General features: G+C 35.3%; 2 protein-coding genes across 2 annotated transcripts in view; one reads left to right on the top strand and one right to left on the bottom strand.

Moving 5' to 3' along the window:
* Positions 1–677, bottom strand: part of Elp4 (Elongator complex protein 4) — a 36327-nt gene extending 35650 nt beyond the window's left edge. The window contains exon 1 of the mRNA XM_081738345.1: positions 363–677. Coding sequence (XP_081594471.1) covers positions 363–498 — 136 coding nt within the window. The 5' untranslated portion in view covers positions 499–677. The remainder of the gene's footprint in view (positions 1–362) is intronic.
* A 119-nt stretch (positions 678–796) lies between these two features.
* crim (QVR superfamily protein crim) lies at positions 797–21481 on the top strand. The gene is made up of 4 exons (XM_081738346.1): positions 797–953; positions 5353–5487; positions 13738–13891; positions 20308–21481. Exons 1-4 carry the CDS (start codon positions 908–910, stop codon positions 20432–20434), a joined length of 462 nt encoding a protein of 153 aa, XP_081594472.1. The 5' UTR covers positions 797–907; the 3' UTR covers positions 20435–21481.
* The last annotated feature ends 6 nt before the right edge of the window (positions 21482–21487 follow it).

The following is a 21487-nucleotide window of genomic DNA, read 5'->3' as shown; positions in this document are numbered from 1 at the left end:
CCTGATTTTGGCGCCCCAGTTCTAAAATTATCGCAGCACTTGAAACGATTTTACACTAATAATCATACACTTCTAAACCTGAAATACAGCTGTATTACATTGTGTTTAAATTTGTTGCCTGCTGAAATTTGTTCCTTATAAATATGTCTTTAGACGCAAATTAGTGAATTTTACCTGTAAAACTTCAAAAATGTGGTGCGTCAAAACTACAGAAGCACCCTTCATTTATGTATAATGAATATTGTATAGTAGTAGTATAATATTGTATAGTAATAGTATATATATTAGTATTGTACTGTAAATCTACACCCTGATATGGCACCTATACGTACACATGTTTTTATATTTGTAAGATAACATACCAATCAAGCCATCCATAGAAGGTATTCCAGAAGACACTAATAGTTGAGAATTTTGTATAGACGGTTTTGAACCAACTATATATGGCACTTTGGTATTAGCCTTTTTACGAAAACTTGTTGCTGCTGGTGTGGCCATTTCTCCCAGAAACCCTAATCAAATGTAGTCCTATAATATTTATAACACTTCCCACATGAATTATAGTTATGTGTACCCCTACTACCTACACACATGTCATCGGTTTAACCTGATTATTTACAAACGCATCGCGTAAGTCAAATGTTTATCAAAATCTCTAACATTCAAAATGTGTATATTATATGGTGTATGTTACTCTGGGTCAAACATGTAAAGATTTCGTTTGGATAGTTATCCAATCAAAGTTCGATCCATAGTGGGTTACTTACTCTCAATAAAGGAATACTAAGATAGTAGACTTAGTTGTGTCGTCATTTGTTTTGTTTGGCATTTTGGAGAGTTGGGCGGTGGTATGTGCTAATGAAACATTGTTTTCAAATAAGATAATTGTATTTTTACGTTAACAAATATGAATTGGATATGGTTAATATCTTTTATCTTCGTTCTTAAATATGGTAAGAAGTTTTTTTTTTGTTTGTTTTAAGAAATTGTTACCATTAAATATAGGCCACTCCTCTAACTGTAGTGATTCAGATGCATGAAACAGGTGGTGGGAATATATATATACAACGAAAATGTGTTATTTATAAAAAAGTTTTAGGAGATAACTGTTTACAATGCTGGAATGGTTGTTCTTGCGTATGTGGAGATCCCATATCCTTAGATATTATCGACACCTTATATTAGAGTAATATATTAATTACTCCTGTCACGTTATTCGATCTACCATTTAACAAGGAACCAATAATTCACATGATACAAGGATATGGGGTGCTATATCAGTTGATGGGGGCACGGTTTTGTAAAACTTACTGAAGAAACGTGAATTATGATTTCGAAAGAGGAGTATATAAGAAATCCGAGAATTATGGATTTTACCTGTAGCATGCATCTGCAGTTGTAAGCAGTTAAGAACATACTATTATTCATATAAGCAATGATAGACGATGTTGTAAGCCGTGATCCTTAATTATCGAGGTATCCGAAAGTTGTCCAAAAATTGTCTGATTGCTGGCAATGATGATACTTTCCGAGAACATTGTTATGATGTGGCGGATCTGACTGATGTGTTCAAATATCAAAGAAATTTAAAACAGCAATTTGAATTACATAACGTGGGAAAGGATAAGGCCTATGTTTAGCAGAAGGGGTCCAGCTCTTTTCTCTAAAAAAATGTTACAATTTTGGTAATTTCTGTTCACCTTCGGTTAGTCTAGCGTAGGGTTGGTTAGTTTAAGTTAGGTTAGACTAGTTTAGGTTACGTTAAGTTAGTTTAGTTTATGTTACATTAGTGTAGGAGTCCCGCATAATTTTGCAAAAAATGATAGAATTTCGCTTATTTCTACTAATATTACGTTATTTTAGGTTAGTTCACGTTAGCTTACGTTAGTTTATGTTAGGTTAGGTTAGATTTGGTTACGTTATGTTACGTCTAAGTACTTGCATCTCTCATTTCTCCTGTAAATTTTGTGATTTTTATCTGCTTCTGGACCCCTTGTACTAAACATACCCCCTGTAATTAAAGTTTTGCAAGAGAGCAAGTTACACAAACGTGATGTAATATGTTAGAAATGCAACGAGCATAGGTCATTAACAGAGAGAAATGAGTCAGTTAATGGCTTAACGTGATACTGCGACGAAGTGAGGCTTGAATTTGGTAGTAAAAAAGTACAGAGGAAAGCATGTTTAGCAGAAGGTGTCCAGAAGTACGTAAAAAATACAAAATTTATGGGAGAAACGGAAGATCCAACTACTTAGACCGAACATAACATAACCAAATCTAACTTTAACTAACCTGGGTCAATGTTCCGTTAAGGGGGTCCAGTGTCTTTGACACCACTTCTTTCTATTGATTTTAGTTTGATTACTAATATAACGTTATATTAGGTTAGCTTAGGTCAGGTCAGGTTAGGTTAGCTTAAGGGGGTCCAGTGTAGTTTTGGACCCCCTTAACGGAACATGGACCCTAACCTGCACTAGCCTAATTTTAATACAAATAAAAGCGAAATTCTATAATTTTTTTTTTCGAAAATTATAATGGACCCTTACACTAATATAATGAAACATAAACTAACGTAACGTGACCGAAACTAACCTAACCTAATCTAAACTAACCTAATGTGAATAGAAACTACAGAAATTTTAACATTATTTTCGGAAAAAATAGCTGGACCTCTTCTGCCAAACATTGTCCAAAATTTCTTTGCAGCATAAGTTAGTTGTGTTTTCAAATATAATTTACACGCATACCCACCATCACTGACGCACCTGCTTCCTACGGACGCACCCCCTTGCTATCTTTCGGGCCGCTGTGCTGTGCCCCAGCCCTGACTCTTAGATAGCATTTGTGCTTTTTGGTGGCCACCTAGCCTAGGTTGGTTGTTTTTAAGTGGGATCGTGTTCTGTACTCACCTCTCCTATAGTGAATCTGCACCCATTAATGCAGTTCGTCCTTTAAGAAACACTAAGGCAGTAAGGGTGCATATCCTGCTAAGAGAAGTTCATATGTGAGTATAAGTATGTCCCATAAAATGGGGTAGCACGATATATAATTCAGTATTGTGTAAAGCATAGCGTACAGAATTACTGTTAATATAATGGTCATATTCGTTCCGCTAAAAATCTTGGCAATATTTAATCAGGAAAATTTTGTAAAATGTAGGGGGGGAAAAAGCGGAGATTTCAATAATAATCACTACACTATTATTATAATTATTAAGTATTCTGCCTTTCGGCAGGTCCTGGGATTAATGAAGATTTTTTTTTTTCTCCACTTTTCTCGGTCTTCAGCTTCTCTTTTAACTCCCAATATTTTCTCCTATCTTTCAAATCATCGATCAACTGCGTTCTTCCTATTCCTCGCTTCCCTTCCCTCTTTCCTTCTACGGTGGTGTGAAGAAGACAATTTCTCCGCAAGATATGTCCAATCCAATTGGCTTTTCTACGAAGCATGGTGGCTAGAAGTGTCCTCTTCTCTCCTGTACGTTTTAAAACATCTTTCTTTGTTGTTCTCTCTGTCCATTTTATCTTCTCTAATTTCCGCAATGTCCAAGTCTCTGAACCATACAGTCCAATGCTCCATATATAGCACTTGACCAACTTCTTAAGTCCAATATTGAGCCTGCTAGTTAAGAGTGATCTTTCCTTATTGAATGCTTCTTTAGCTATGACAATTCTTGATCTGATCTCTTTCGTACAGTAAGCGTCTCTCGTCAAAATACTTCCCAGATACTTGAAATTATTGACCTCTTCAAGTTCTCTTTGTTCTACTCTGATCCGTGAAGGAATGATCTATAGATACCCTATTTTTAGTAGTGCCATTATTCGTGTCTGTGCAAGGATACTAACTGAAGCGGGCAGTGTAAAGTTGATCTGTACTCTATGCTACGCTAATTTATTGTTCGCTACTCTGTGCTAGTCTACTTTTCGTAATTCTACTCATATAATCCTACATTACTCTTATGCTATTCCAGCCAACCCTACTCTACGTTACAATATTTTATTATTCCGTAAAAAATTGTTCCTGCTGTACTTATAGTCATGCTGAAGCGTCTTTACAGTATAGGCAACGTCTGATTGTAATTACATCCAATTCTATTTCACCTTGGGGCCGCGGTGGCTCAATGGTAGAGCGTTCACCTCTGGTGCGTGGGGTCCCGGGTTCGATCCCAGCCCCCGCAAGTAAACTTTGTGGTGGACAAACACCGTGTGCGTGGGTTTTCTCGGGGTTCTCCCGTTTCCTCCCATTTTCTTCATTCCACCATTTCATTCGTTACTCTTCATCACCGTCTCCTTTAGCCTAACCGGCATAACCGTGAGACGTAAAACTCAAAGATTTCATTTCGTTTTTTTCTATATCACCTTGTCCAACTACGCTTAAGCTACACACCTTCCACTAAATAAATAAGCATTATTATTATACAGGGCGTGGCAAAAATTTTTACCATCGGTCAACTTTGTTATGAATGCTGGTACAAAATATATATATCTATATATAAAGAGAGCAAAGTTTCTGGAGTTTTCAAATCAGACCAGCAGTTTTGGTTCTACGTTGATAGTCTTTCCAGTGGCGATTGAAAGAGCAACGTTGCTGGTCATAGTGTTACAATAGAAGCGTGAGTTCAAGCAAAAATTAAATGGAAAGGAAGCAAAAATTATGTCATGGGAAAGAGACAAGAATACTAATCTCGGTTACAATCATTAGCATCGTACGGTGCAGGGGCGATGGTAGGATTAATGATATTGGTAACAAATTGAAAGTTGAAGTTTGTTTACTCAGCCATGGAATTCAGGAATAGCTATTTAAATCAATACCTGAACCTTGTCGTCACGAGATATAGGTGTAGGTTATTATTTATTCATTTGATATGTATCCTGTACTATCAGTCAATAAATAAAAATAACTAGTTACCACTTTAAACTCCTCTAGAAACTACCATAAATAATCGTTAAGGAGATATAAGTGAAACACTTCCAGTATTCTTATTTACCAGACTAAATCTCTTACATGAAGATGGAATCACTTTATAAATACATTTTGCACTTTTAATACAAGGATTCTAAAATTGAATAACATTTCTTAATAAAGTGGTTGTTTAAATAGAACTCTAGGATTAATGATTCTTCAATGCACCAAAATATAAGGTACTATAGACACTAACGATTTGAGTCTCTATTAGGCACTGTTTCTTCTTTTCTTGGTGTAACTTGTACACTTGGTTGATGCACCAATACGATGAAATCGGCACCTACATTTTTTTCTCTTTAATTATGAATACTGGTTAAGATGTTCTCTTTCCTTGTAATCTTTACTAATTCTCACCTGCTATTAATATAATTTGTTGTTGTTTTCAGTTGAAGCATTATACTGCTACCGCTGTGTTTCCACGCATCCTGGTTGTGGTTCTGTTCTGGATTGGCGGTGGTATTGGGGATGGACGTGCCCTGAGCCAGATGACAAATGTGTCAAGATTATAGAAAGAAAAGGAAGTAAGTATGCTACAGTATTTGAATATTAGAAGATATACCTAGGTATATACCGTATATTTTTAAAGCTTTCGAGTCTATATCTACGACCTACCCAAGTAAATTGCGGAAGGGGAAGGGTTACAGGCGATTGTTAATGGTTAAATTGTGAGGAAAGAAGTAGTAATAATAATAAGCATAAAGTAGTATAAAATTAAAATGCTTATGTATGATATTAGAAAAGGCGTAAAAATCCACCAAAATGCCGAAAGTATAGTTGCCACATAAACTTGGTAGGATTTACCGTGGAATATTTATCATGGGTTGGAAGGAACATGAGACGCAATGATATATCTGGATATATATTACTCAAATTCCTTGTAAAATAAGTACTAATTATTTTGTATTCGTAAGGAAATGATGGCCGATATTTCGGATACTTTATCGAATATCCATTCTCGAGTACTGTAGAGGCTTAAAATATATTCAGCGCCAGGAGATGCTGAATTACACTGCTATCGCTGTGTTTATTTCATTATCTCAGGTTACATTAACAATTTTTGAACAGCAGAAATTTGTTTCACACTTTTATTGTTCGGAATTTGTGGCAAATATAAATCAATTATCTAGTACATCACTAATTTCTTGATTACACTGTAATTTCTGGACAGATGGGAACAGATACAGGATATGGCAACATTGTACTCCATTTGAATTCCATGTGGGAAACTGAACATTAAGTCGAGAAGCGGGTAAAAATATTTGTAGTTAACCTTTAAAAAAACACACACACACAAAGAAATAAAAACAGATATACAGTGAGGTACTAAAGCACATCACTGGTTTTATTTAAAATCTCCAGTGAAGTTGAAGCTATAAACATGTGAAGATCCTGGTGCTGAATAGTTCTGACAATGGATGCTTGATAAAGTATCTGAAATATTGGATATTATTTCCGTATAAATTAACAATAAATAAATAAAATAAATTTTAAAATATTTTAAAAAATGGTAACATGTATTCCATTCGCTATGTCAGTCATTACATCCAATGTGCTTTAGTATATAGAATGCATTGATTGCTCACACAGCTTGGGAAGGCACTTGTGGAAGTCGACGGAAATAGTGGTGCAATCCTTGGTCGAAGCTCTGTAAATACCAGCAATAGCATCGAACTGGTCTCTTTCAGCTGCAATTTCAGTATACGAAAAAGAAACAGGAGAATGGGGGAGATGAGGTGATAAAGCAGAACAATCCTCTTGGACGCCAAAAATGATCGACAAGCACAGATTCGTGACTCAAAAGGGACTATGTGTCATGTGCGTATTGTGGATGTATGGAACGAATTAATGCCTACAGATGGTGAAAACATTCAAAGTAGAAGTCCCTTATGACCTTCTATAGGTTGGGAACAAATTCTCTATGAATCATAATCCGTGGAGTCGAAAATCATTATGTGGATCGTCTTGGTGCAGGACATCTGCAGGCTTTTATTATTATTATTATTATTATTATTATTATTATTATTATTATTATTATTATTATAGAATTTTGGGAATCCTTGATTCTTACATACTGATTTCTGGTGCTCTATTAACGGCTCGTATTAGAAATACCACGTTTCATCATCGGTCACAATAGATCCCAGGAAAATGGAATCGCTGTCCACAGTCCTAATCAGGTCTTCGGAATGTATTTGATGGTATCTTCATAGATATTTAGTCTAATAGACTTGTAGGATACATACAATTAAAATCAAGCTCATATCTCGATTCAGTGAAACGTATAAAGTAATGAGATGACGGTCAGAATTATATATTTAAATAGTTTTATTATTAATGTGTAATTTTAAATGAAATGTATTTATTTATACATAATTCTGGGCATTGCCGGCATATATGGCCTAAAACTTTGTCAAATATGAGGGATAACTTCCCTCAGTGAACACACTATTCGGGGAAGGAAGCGGCCTGAGATCTGTATGTTAGATACCATCCCGGCATTTGCATGGTGTGAATGGAGAAAACTCAGGGAAAACCTCATTCAGGATGGCTGGCCTGAAAAAGCTGTTACACTTTTTAAACCGACTGTCTCTATCGGAAATCGAACCCGGAACCGCTCGCGCCAAAGACGAGAGCGTCAGCGATTATGCTACTCTTTACATGAAATTCAAATAACTTTAGTTTATCAAGTAATTGTGGAAGCCTAACATTAGAAAGCGAAAAATCTTGTATGGAAGTCCGAGAAAGCCAAAACGGTTTTTGTTTGTTTGTTTGTTTGTTTAAAGCGTGGAATCAATGTAAGTAACTATGTCGTAAATTGTGTAAACTTCATTTTAGTTTCGTACTAGTTTGAAAAAAAAAAAAAAATGAGTATCCCCTGTATGAGATGAAAAATGTACGAGAAGACCAATTAAGGTTCTAAAATTAAATTTCTGACTTGCATTACTTCTGTAAGACACATTAAATTATCAGATAATTTTATTATTATTTTGTTAAGAGGGTATGCCAGTACTTTATCTTTCCTAATTGGTGGTGAAACAAAGAATATAACAAGTGATTCCGTTTCACATTGTGAATTTACGGAAGACTTCGAAACTATGCAAATTTAACACTTAAACAGAGAGCAATAGAACTCCAACTTTCGGACGCTAACCTAAAATAGTTTCTTCACTATTCCTTGCAATTATTACCATTTAGGCAGTATTGATACCGGAAGTTGTATTTAGTTTTTACCACTTCCGAGTGCAATAGAAAAATAAGAGCTAAGATGAAATCAATTCTTGAGATTCTGAATTCAAATTAAAATCAGTTTGTCGTCTGTTATTGTCGTCTTCGCTCTTTGAGAATCAGTATTGGAATTAAAAATGGTAGTAGATTTCTACGACTTAGAATAGAGGACTACTGCGAGGATTTCTATGACATCTGGTTACAATAGAGAAATAAAATCGGGTGCATGTTGCGCTGTATGGTTGCGAAACATGATCGCTTACTCTGAGGTAAGAACGCAGATTGAAAGTGTTTGAGAATAAATTCCTGGGACGAATATTCCGACCCAAGAGGAACGGAAATGGGGAATGGCGGAAACTTCATAATGAGAAACTGCGTTAATTTATACCGTTTACTAGACATTGTTAGAGTCATAAGTCTGGGACGCTCAGGTGAGTAGGTCATGTAGCCAGGATGGAGGAAAGCAGGAACGCTTTCAAAGTTTTAACTGGAAATACGATCAGAAAACGACCAGTAGGAACACCTAGGCACAGATGGGAAGACAATATGAAGTTAGATCTTACAGAAATAGGAATACAAAGTAGAAACTGGATCCAGTTGATTAAGGACAGGAGTAAGTGGAGAGCTTTTGTGAATGCAGCATTGAACCTCTGGGTTCCATATGTCATAGAGTTAATTATTTAGTTAGATAGAACCTATCCATGCGGTATTAAATGAACATCGAAAATCTTCTCGCTATTTATTGCCGTTTTTTCATTATGGCGATCAGTATTGAAACCAGAAATTATAGGCTTTCACTACCACTAACCTTAGGAGCAAGTCGGAAGGCGGATAAAATTTGAATGCGCAGTAGCGAGCGCGTTCTGTAGTTTCTCGCTGGAACCAGTCACATTCATTCTTCAACAAGTGATCATACTGTGCAGAGTTCAAACGTTTTGATTATTTTAATTTATCTGTCCATTATACGTGGAATATTAGGATTGTTTTCGTTAATAATAGGAAGCAACAGTAGTAAGCTTCAAATGCTACATATGTAGGCTAGCAATATTGCACTGAGTGTGTAGTTATTTTAAAATCGAGGCCAAGCAAAAAACTGCCATCTCCAGCATGATGATCACTGCGTTGCCACACCTCAGAAGAGAACCATAGCTGTCTGTGAGATACGTTAACAAACAATAAAGAAAATTTCGAACGGGAGGAGAATTTAGTGTCTGGTCCCCGTCAACGCCCTCTGGTTCTGGCTCTGCTCACGTATCTTGTAAAGATACGGCAGGAATATAACGATTCTGGACACAAGATATAAATTTGGAGACGGTACCATCATTTTTTAAAATTGCACTGAAACTGTATCAAACTACAGTGAAACCTGTCTACTTGGCCACCTCCCTAAGTTGGCCACCTGCTTATCTTGGCCTAGTTCGTCTTGAACCTGCATTTTCCCATAAGACATTCGTTACTTATTACTCTGTTAGTTGGCCACCTGTCTATCTCGGAAGTTGGCCACACTGAAGTAATGTTTATCCTATGATGATAATGATAAATTTACCTGCGTATCTTGGCCACCCAAAATACAGTTTTGTTATTTTTCTTAACTCTTTCGAATTCCCATATGAGAGGCAGATGTTCTGTATATGTGACTGGAGAAAAGAAGCAAGGATTCCACGATTTTCTCTTGGAGTCAATGGTCAGAAGACTACCCTGATAAAGGGGTGGTGAAGGAAGATGTGAATAAGAAAAACCACGTACAGGAATTCAGGAAATGGTTGTACGTATTTGTTTACCCTGTCTGTTTTGGTAAAACCATTAGCTATATCAGCTCCTTTCATCAGTGGGCAGCTTCATCAGTGGGGAGTAATTCCGAAAAATTCTCAAGGTTAAAACTAACCATCTCAATTGTCAATTATTGGCACCTGTCGGCTTCTCAAAAGATAGCGGAGTTTTTGAGATATGAATTCCCTTAAGGTTTTCTCAAAACATCTTTTGCTCCGAGGGAAACACTTCTAGCTCATTAACAAGAGGTAGTTAACTACAATATTAGAATGTGCATATCTGCCAAAAAGAATAAAACAAATGCGTCTAGAATAAACCACCATTCAGTAACAACTGAAAAGAAGTAATATAAATTGCATATGAATTTCTCAATTTATAACTTAGCTTTTCTTGTTTTCAATCTGAATAACTCAGTGTGCTATAATATCAATTTCAATAAACTGCATGCATACGATTCTATTTCATGGTTGTTTGTGTTATTGGGTTTTCAATCCGAATAATCCAATGTACCAGACTAGTTTTCAGGAAGAGAAAGGTATGCACATATTTGGTCTAGGAATTAATTCGTGCGGTTGGTACGCACACATTGAAGCTGTAGTACAAACACAAAATACATATATATACCTTAAGAAAAATATTGTCCATCGCTAGCCACCAATTTCGCCCATCTGTCAGGCAATGTACGGATTCCGTGGCGAAAGAAGTCCTCATCCTTGGAAGCGATCCAGTCAGAGACCCATGTTTCGATATCTTCTGAAGAAGTAAACCGCTGTCCAATCAAATCGTTGTTCATGCAATCAAACAAGTAGTAGTCCGAAGGAGCAACGTCTGGTGAATACGGCGGGTGGGGTAAAACTTCCCATCCGACATTTTCTAAATAGGTTTTGACCGGTTTTGTGACATGTGGGCGAGCGTTATCATGTTGAACAATAAGTTTATCATGTCTGTTTTTCCATTCTGGTCGTGTTCTGGCCAGAGCTTGCTTCAAACGCATTAATTGTCGTCGATAACGTTCTCCATTCATAGTTTCACCCGGTTGCAGCAGCTCATAGTACACTACACCTTTCATATCCCACCATATGCACAGCATAACCTTTGCACAGTGAATATCTCGTATTGGTTGTGATGGACCTGGTTCACCTGGTTTCACCCAGGCCTTTTTTCGTTTAGGGTTCTCGTAATGGATCCAGTTCTCATCACCTGTAATAATTCGATGCAGAAACCCCTTTCTGCTCTGTCGTTGAAGCAGCAATTCGCAAATGGTTTTTCGTCTTTCAAAGTCTCTGTCTTTCAATTCATGTGGAACCCAATGTGACATGTTTTGAATCATTCCCATGGCTTTCAAGCGTTTGGAGACTGTTGTTTGATCAACGCCTAATGCTGCTGCAAGTTGTTCCTGCGTTTGACACGAATCCTGCTCGAGCAATGCTGTCAATTCTTCGTCTTGAAATTTTTTTGGCTGTCCAGCTCGCTCTTGGTCTGCCAAGCCGAAATCACCACTTCTAAACCGTGCAAACCACTTCTGACACGTTCGCTCAGCTAGAGCATGGTCACCATACACTTCCACCAAAATACGATGAATTTCAGTCGCACTTTTCTGCATGTTAAAGTAATGCAGCAGGACACCCCGCAAAAACACTTTATCAGGCACAAATTGCGCCATGTTCACTTAACTACAAACTGGTGTTGTTGACGCTTTAATCCACTGCCCCATACTACGAACGATACGCGATGACAGGGGTTTGCAACACATGTGTGGATACACGGAACTGTGGGACGCTCCGTTCGTTGCACCATCTCTTGTCCACCCGCACGAATTAATTCCTAGACCAAATATATTAAACATACTATAGTAATATTTTCTAGTACTGTATATTTTTATGATCACTCTATATACCTTATTTATAAGTAGCTGTCGTGCCACCGCTTATTAAAATTTTACAATCAAGTACTATTAGAAACCCTATTCTAAAAATACACAAATCACACTTATTTTCTGTAAGTTGGCCACTTTTGGACGGAACCGATGGTGGCCAACATAGACAGGTTTCACTGTAGTTTCTTCAGTTGACTAAGGGACTTTAAACCCCCAAAATCCTCATGAGTGCTTACTGGATATGGCATTTCAAAGCATACGTGTGATGAAGCAAGAAACATTTAGTTTATGCATTTAAGGAATCGGCATTCTTGTGATGCAAGTGTATGTCAAAGAAGCCACACAACAACAGAAGAGTCTTGCCATTTTTATCTTTTTTTTTTTTTTTTAAATAATAGATGAAACGTAATAATTAATAATATTACGAAACGATATAGCTTTGATGTAGATGTGATGCAGGTTCTGTAGTATACTCGATAACAGTTTGAAGAGGTGAAGACGTGGAATGGAGGCAAATATCACGAGCGATTTGTTCTTTATTGCTGTGGTATTTCTATTCATAAATCCACGAGGTTCAGCAGTCCCATTCTGCTGCTACACTCATGTGGCAATATTGGGCAAAGTTCTCTCTGGCACTATACACAGTGCTAGCAGACAGTCCGCCATTCGAGGTGTTCCCAACTCTAGAGGAATAGAAAGTTAAAGGTCGAGATTAAACTTATTCTTGGAATGCTGATCCATATCAAAAAGCCATTTCTCACTACTCTTACTTTTTCTCTATTGAAAGTTATTTTGGATTTCTGCTACTTTTGGGTTTAGTGTAGAGATGAGTGGAGTTGAAATATGTTCTTGGAATACTGAATCAATTTCGAGAAACAGCTTCTTTGCAATCTATAATGTTTTTGCTCTATAAACGTTAACGTCAGAACGAGATATGATTGGTATGTACACATCCGGTTCGAGTAGAGGATTAGCAGAGAAGATGGAACCTATTGTTGAGTGGCTGAGTCGATTACATAAAACTATTACTCGATATATTTTACCATTTTTAGTTTGATAACTACGGATGGACGGACATGGACGTTCTGTAAGACCGCTGACACTTACGGATAACAGTTTGTAAGTTTAATGGTGTTAGATTTTTTGAAATTGTGAAAGACAAGAAAGAAAAAAAAAATAGCTACTGATCAAAATTAAATGACAAAAAAATCTGACCTTAGTCACTTCCCATTAATAATGTATTTCAATATTATTCTATAGACATCTTGAGAACAAATGCAGAAAAAGGTACAAACAGGAGAGGTTTACTTTTTACGGTAAGTAATTATTTTTTTACAAATTACCGGCAATGAAGAACTTCTTTACAGGTAATTTGTAAAGAATAATGACTACGTTCAGATTGTACTACACTTTCCAGCAAATACTGTCGCCTCATCGGTAGCTCAGATTATCTCACATGTAACTCTTGTCTTCTCCCTGAGTGACCTATTGAAGTTGCATAGAGACCTTTTCAAGCCATTGCATAAGCTACACATGGTAGGATTCGTTCATAGATTTCATCAAATACAGAGTGGCCAAAAGTAGGTATTGATTGATTAAGTATAACGTTCTTGGATTGGATTTATTTGCTTCGACTGTTCCGGACTTAAATTAAAAGAAAAAAAGACGTTAAGAACAAATAATAAAGAAACTAAGTCTACCTGTTTGATAACAATAAAAATTATATAAAATACAGTGAGCTGATCAATACGGGACTGTATACCTACTTTTGGGCCACCCTGTGTATCACTGCAAATGATACAATATGCTGTGTGCATTCTCCACTCTTTTATTCTGTTCAAACTACCTTCGACACATAATGGAACGAAGCTAATAACTTTTTTTTTTTTTTTTTTTTCAGAGGATATAGTGATAACCCGTGATTGTCTTAGCCATGTGAAAAACTTCCGTACTGACATTCCTGCAGACCATTATGAAGGATGCAGGCCGGCTGCTACAGATGTTAGGCTTGCTCATTATGTGAATAATAGTATTAAAGAATTGGATATCAAAAGGTAAATGAAGATTTTATTTACTATTGAGTGTATAATTCTTTATATGTTTTTATGCTAAATCGGGATCTCACAGTTTAGATTTTATCAATATGTAAAGTCCAGACTCATAACGGACATTTGTTCGTTTATACCCTTATCTGTCTTCAGAATCCTTGTCACTGAAGAAAAAGAAAAAAAAAGAAATGTACAATGTAGAAATTCAGCAAATTTTAAAAAGTGCAAAATAAAAATTCTCTTTATGCAGATAATTTACTTAGAAGATAATTTTAAACACTACACAAGTTCTGTATTGTTTAACAAAATTCCTTTAGCTGAGGTTAAAATTACAGATTTATGCATTCGGAAACAATTATAAACGAAGCTTGTAATGACGAGCCTTTCAATCTGAAATTTCTTCTATTGTTTGTATTCATAGACCAACTTTATCTTTGCATTTATCTGTTTATATTTATGTCAACAAATACGCTCAGAACACAAGTAAGTTTTATATTACTATTCTAATTATTTCTGGAGACAGAATTATTTCTACAATCATAGTTTTACCATGTGAACCTAGATTTAATTTACGGTAGGAGGAACTAGTTTCCGTGTTCAACACTACGCCAGGAGTCACTTTAGGGGCTTCTTGAATTAAGGAGTAGCTGTCTTCCATCTAAGAAAAACCAGAAATGATATTTTGGGAGCCGATTTAAAAAACGCATCACTAAATTAAAACTTTATTAAATATGTCCAAGTGCAAACTATTTGTGGGAGATGTCCATGAACTACAGCAACAAGACTATGTCTTTGTTGTCTGCGTTGCACTAACACAGCAACCAGGAATGTCTCGTTGGCAGATATTTCGTGGGTGCGCGTACTCTTTTGCTTCAGATCTCTTTATCTATTTGTCCCAGCGTATGCATTCTCACTGGCAAGCGGATTGGAACCAGACCAACGAAAATGAGTTGCTTCATTCTGAGAAAACTATTTTGAACAATTGGCAGATGTCGCCGAGATGAAGTGATGTAGGCGCACTTACGTAGTGGGCACCCATTATTCCTATTTAGTGCGTGATATCAACCGTCCGTATAATGAAGACTGTATCGTCCTACTGAGTATTTGCTACATTCTTCTATAATGTCCAGAATACTGAGAAGCCAGAGTGCATTTAGGCTTGTATAACAATATTAGTCAGGTTTTGGGGGATAGACCTGTTTTATTAAGCTTTTTCTCTTTTTCTGTTCGTGAGATTGGAATATTTAACGTCCTCTGTTGCTTTCCTTTTTAGCTTTAACCTGGTAGATTATTAGTATTAATGTTATTTTAGTTATTTTCTTGTATGTTTTCTATTTTGGTGTTTTTTAAGCTTCACGCATCTTGTTTTAATTTTTTATATAGATTTTCATTTACACCTTTTCTAAATATAATTTTTTATCACCGTTTTTATTTTTAGAGTTCTTTTTTGAACAGCATGTATTGGCCATAGGCTTTTTCACGATAGTTGCTGACATCCCATTAAACAGTAAAATCAATCAGTCATCTAACTTAAAACTCCGTTATCTGCGGCTCATTACCCTTTGTAAGCTGTAGCGACGATGTGTTTAGTTTAGATAGCATTAGAAAATATGTGATCCACGCTTTCTTAAATAATACCCTTTGAAAGAATCTCCTATTACCTAGATGTCAAATAGAAACAAAGTGAAAGGGATTTCAGTATATAACAACCAAAGCGATCGGGGTTAATTTCAAGATAATACTATTTCGTGTGACAGTGGGTTTTGTTTTTGATTTCTAATTTGAAATTTGTTACAAAAGAACAAGTAGATGCTTAGAATTAGTAAATTTAAAATAAATGTATATTTACTGATGTACCCAATGACGAACTTCTGATTGTTCGTCCATAATATCAGTCTGCTCTGAGACCTTCCTGAATATCAAGACTGATTGTAGAACTTTTGTGTTTTTTCATAATCATTGTTATAAGTTGTTGTTCTGGAAAATTAAAAAAAAAGTAAATAAATAGATAAAATGCAGGTTCATCTAAGAAACAATTTACTTGTTGCTCCCTCACTGCTTCACTTTGAGAAAGTCACGTTGAAGTTTTTTTTTTTTGCAAGTCTTCCTATCTAAATGGAAAAAAAAAAAGAAGTCCGGTATTACTAAAATTAACAATTCGCAAGAGGAATGTTTGGCTACTGTATATATAAAATAAAATTTATTTTTAGATTTTTTTTTTTCTTTTCTGAGACATTGGAAACTATACACAGAGCTTCTATCTTACTTGTTGAAACAATGTTTCCATATCTATTAAGATTAAACTAAGTGGATACTCAGTGAAATGTGCTGAATCGAGTGCTGCGGAAGTTGTTTCGGTGACAGTAGGTATAAGATTTTATTGTTTGCTGTAATTCATTATGTAGCACCATTGCTTATCTAAACTACCTTCATTCATCCAAGTTTAATTTTGGGTCTTTGGTCCTGATGAATAATGATTCATATCGTTGTCTTTCTATAACAAGGAATCTATACTTGTCTTTCATATATTCTCCGCAGCACTCGATTCAACACATTTCACTAAGCATCCACCTAGTTGAGTCTTATAGGCACGGAATCACGGTTTGTTTCAACAAGTAAGATGGAAGTTCTGTACAGTTTTCCAATTCCGCAGGAAAAAACAAGTCATATTATCCACCAAATTTCGAGCAGAAGTGCTAAAGTTAACAAAAGAAGAATAGAATGTATTAAGCACAGTTCAAGGAATAATCCTGAGAACTACATAATTAAGCAAACATCGGGTTTGCGAAATATAATAGGAAATAGTAAGGAAGGGGTAAAGTAATAACCCTTGACGCATCACACAGGCTATAATAGGCTTCTATATAAATTAATGCGTTAATATACATATATTGGTATCAATTTTAAATATTAATTCTACTGAAAGTAGACTCGTTACGTAAAACAAATGTTTTTAGTCATTAAGAAATAGGAAGTGAAGACAAGAAACATAACGCATAGTAATTCGTTAGAAAGAGACAGACGCGTTTTTAAAATAAGAAATGAAGCTTTCCAGGCGGCGAATATTATAGAGATGTTCTCAGGATATCAGCCAGGTGAAGTCCGACGATAGAGCCGACGTTTCAAGAACTGACATCGTTCTCGTCTTCAGGGCGATTATCGCATTTTTATTATCGCATCTTCTGTTAACTTTAGCACTTATACTCGAAATTTGGTGGATAATATGACTTTTTTTTCCCTGCAGAATTGGAAAAATTTGTACAGAACTTCCATCTTACTTGTTGAAACAAACCGTGATTCCATATCTATAACACAGACGCGTTTTTATTCATTCAGATGAAACTTGCTCAAAAAATCAACGGAGACTTTCTGAAACTGAAGAACTATGGTAGCAACAATAATACCGGAACTTTTATTTCAGATCCTGCGCTTTTATAATTTTCCAGGGTGACAAGTTAAAAATAATAAAACAACAATAATAATGTATCTATTAAAATGCTACAATAGCAATAAAAGCGTCTCGGCTCCAAGCTCTAACTTTTGATTTCAAATCTTTGATTTACGGTTATTTGTGATTTCATGTTTAGCAAAGATAAATATTTTAAAGTATGTGTACTTTAAATAAATTATTTAAATAGACTTTTTCATAAAGTTTATTTAAAAAAAAAGTTCAAAACCTTTGTATTTTAGTAAGTCTTCTCCAAAATCAGTGCAAATAAACTGTGCTGCCATCTTTGGAGTTCTTTCAAACTATATGTTTATGGACGTTTATATGTTTGTGGCCAGTCCTTTCGACAATGAGATCTCGCAAACTACAGACTAGAAAGATGACGTTTTCACTGATCGATTACAAATTTCATGTAGATTGTCCAGTTCTAATTGAATATTAAAAAAACATGCCCACTATTTCTTTATTACATTTTTACGGGTACACTGGAAGTGTTGAAATTTAAAAAAAAAAACCTAATGCATCACATCCTACGCAATATACATTCCAACACCATTGTTGTATGTAGGGGTTGTATATGTCTCAGGCGTTTGTTTCATGGCAAAATAATATTGAAAAAGGAAGGATAACTATTTCTCCAGTCTAAGATGAATCTTTATTTTTAGTGTGTTTTGCCCAATGAACACCGTATATAACTGAAATTATAATTAATTGTGTATGTAATATATTTGCTTATTACATACTGCATGCAAGAAGAAAGAAAACACTGGTCATGCATTAATTAGAAACCGTTTCCTCCCACTTTATTCATTCCACCAGTTCATTCATTTCTCATAATCACCGTCTTCTTTAGCCTAACCGGCATAACTGTGGGACGTAAAACTGAAAGATTTCATTTCGTTTCATGAATTAGAAACTCCAATCGGAAGTAGGCTCAAATCTTGCAAACGGTGCGAGATATTGAGAAAAAATAATCGAAAAAATCTCCCCTTTGTGTTACCCTTTCCATTTTTTTTTTTAAATTAAGACGTCTGTAAAGGGACATGCACAGATGTTGTGAGGAATGAGAAAGAGATTTATGCTTATATGCGATTGATGCGCTGTGTAGAGAGCGCAAGTTCAGCTAGTCTATATACACTGTATTAAAATGGTAGAAAAGTTTATATGTTTGTGGCCAATCTTTTCGACAATGAGATCTCGAAAACCAGAAGTGCTAGAAACGTGCCGTTTTCGCTGGTCGATTCCAAATTTTGTGTAGACTTGCCAGTTCTCATACAAATTTTCAAAAATAAATAAATAAATAAAATTGTCTTTATTTTTCTATTTCACATTTTAGGCATCGTTTGGGCCGTATTGGTTTAATATTGCAACTAGGTTGATACCCTTGTGGAAGGCAGCCAGTAGAAGAGATACGTGTAGCGGGTTGATAAACATTTCAGATGCTTTGCTTTAATTTAATTGACAAAACCTTTTACAAGCTGGCACCTTCGAAGGCTTGTGGACCCACAATGAACCGTACTCGAATATGGAATTATAAATAAATATATATATATATATATAATATACTAGCTGAACCTGCGCTCTCTACACAGCGCAACATTCGCATATGAACATAAATCTCCTCATTCCTCACAACATATGGACATGTCCCTTTACAGACACAAGTGAAAGACGTCTTGATTTTAAAAAAATCGGCAAGGGGTATCATAAGGGGGAGATTTTTTCGATCAATATCTCGCACCGTTTGCAAGATTTGAGCGTACTTCCGGTTGGAGTTTCTAATTCATGTATGACCAGTGTTTTCTTTCTTCTTGCATGCAGTATGTAATAAGCAAATACATTACATATACAATTAATTATAATGTCAATTATATATGGTGTTCATTGGGCAAAACACTCAAAAAAATAAAGATTTATCTTAAGACTCGAGAAATGGTTATCCTTCCTTTTTCAGTATTATTTGGCCATGGAACAAACACCTGAGACATATACAACTCCAATATACAACATTGTGGTGTTGGAATGTATAACACATAGGATATGATGCTTTGTCTTTTTTTTTTTTTTTAATTTCAACGCTTCCAGCGTACCCTAAAAAAATTTAATAAAGAAATAATGGCCATGTTTTATATATATATTCAGATAGAACTGGACAATCTACGCAAAATTTCCAATGAAAACGTCGTCTTTCTAGAGCATGTAGTTTCCGAGATCTCATTGTCGAAAGGAAGGCCACAAACATACAACTATAGTTTAAAAGAAGTCGGAAGATGAAAGCACAACTCACATGCATTGATTTTAGAGAAGGCTTATTAAAATACAAAGGCTTTGAACAATAATTTTATATCATAAACTTTATGAAAAAGATATAGTTAACTAATTTAGACTATTTAAAGTACAAATACTTAAACTGTTTGTCTTTGTTAAACGTGAAATCACACATAACCGTAAATGAAAGATTTGAAAGCTATAGTTATAGGTTGGAGCTCAGGCGCTTTTAATTGTTATTGTAGCATTTTAATAGATAGATATTTGCATTTGGTATTATTTATTCCCTATCCAAGCTTGCCACAAACTCCCCCAATATTCTATATATTAAAATACTACATTTATATGTTTATCTATAGCAATTCACTCCCTTTAAGAGTCTTCTGTCCTTTACCTGTGTTCGTAAAGGGACTTGCACAGATATAGTGAGAAGTGGGAAGGAGATTTCACGCTCATATTAGAAATGTGCGCTGTGTAAATAGCGCAGTTTCAGCTAATAATAATAATAATAATAATAATAATAATAATAATAATAATAATAATAATAAACGAATTCTACAACCAATGTTGGTGTTAAGGAACATCTCAAAGCAGACCGATTTTATGCACGAATTATCAGGAAATTCGTTACGTATACTGATGTGGGTAGGTTATTGTTTATTAAAATAGATGTGCTTTAAATTGATGATAATGTTTTTGGTTGCAGAGATTATTATGACCAAACAACCTGGTGTTTTTGCTATTTCGACGACAGATGTAACAGCTGTTCTGCTGTTACGTCATCAGTTGCAGTTCTCATAGGTGGAACGATTTTAATGTATTTTCTTAAATGATGATATATAATAAGCACACAAGGCAATTAAGAATATCAGTGGTGGTGACATGTTAGTGACAGTGAACATCTTAATTTTTGGTGTAGATTTTTTTAAGAACAGTTTTTTTAATATTTTATACATATATACAGTGATGTCATTTTATCGAAATGTGTTCATTGTCCCAACATCAGCATAATAATAATAATTAAATTTGACTATCGTGAATATAAACATGAAGTGACTTTTCCGTCCATTATGAAGCTCAGTTTTACGCAAGACATTGTATTTTATGAGTTTTCCTAACTTTAAACCGTAGCGTAGTCTCAACCTGGGAAGTCATGCTTGTAGCAGAGTTTGTAGGCCACTCAAAATGAATTTTGTACCTATTTTGCAACAAGTTACCATTTATTGCTGTATTCTGTGCTGTTTAAGTCATTTACAAATCTATATTTTCTTGGCCTGGAATAAGTGTTGTACAAAGTTTTGATAGCGCATTGAAACGCACGAAGCAACGGAGTAATTAGTACACGAGAGCAAATTGACTCATCTGCTGCACTTGCTGTAATCATTTTGGAAGCGACCATGACTAATGTGGCAGATATGAATTTCAGTATTGAATAATTTTACGTCGTTATTGAGTTTATATGTAATTTCGAACTTTTATAGTCCTCATCCTTTTGCTTGAATTCTTGTATTGCAATTTCGGTAGTAGCTTGTGTTGTCTTTATCCATTCGTTTAGTCGTTCTTGCAAGATTTGGTTTCTCTCTCTTTATTAGCGATGGCCAAAATTTTCCAAAAAATTTATTTTCCGGAACCGGAAATTTCACTTTCCGGATTTTGGAAAAAACAGAATTCGGAAAAATCGGTAGTTTACCCGAAATTGGGATTTAAATTCCGGAATTTTTCCGAATTCCGATTTTACTTTTCAGAAAGTAAACATTCCGGAATTGGCCATCCCTACACTTTATCTAGGTTCTGAATTAAAACATGGCAACGACGGGTACTTACAGCAGGTTTGTATCTGAATGAAATTAGAAAGTAGAATATATGATAACAGCAAACCTGTAACA

The sequence above is a fragment of the Thermobia domestica genome, chromosome 14 (assembly GCF_964235325.1).
Source record: "Thermobia domestica chromosome 14, izTheDome1.hap1.1, whole genome shotgun sequence".
Classification (NCBI taxonomy): domain Eukaryota; kingdom Metazoa; phylum Arthropoda; class Insecta; order Zygentoma; family Lepismatidae; genus Thermobia; species Thermobia domestica.
The sequence above is the reverse complement of the archived record's forward strand: the minus strand, read 5'-3'. Positions and strand labels throughout refer to the sequence as shown.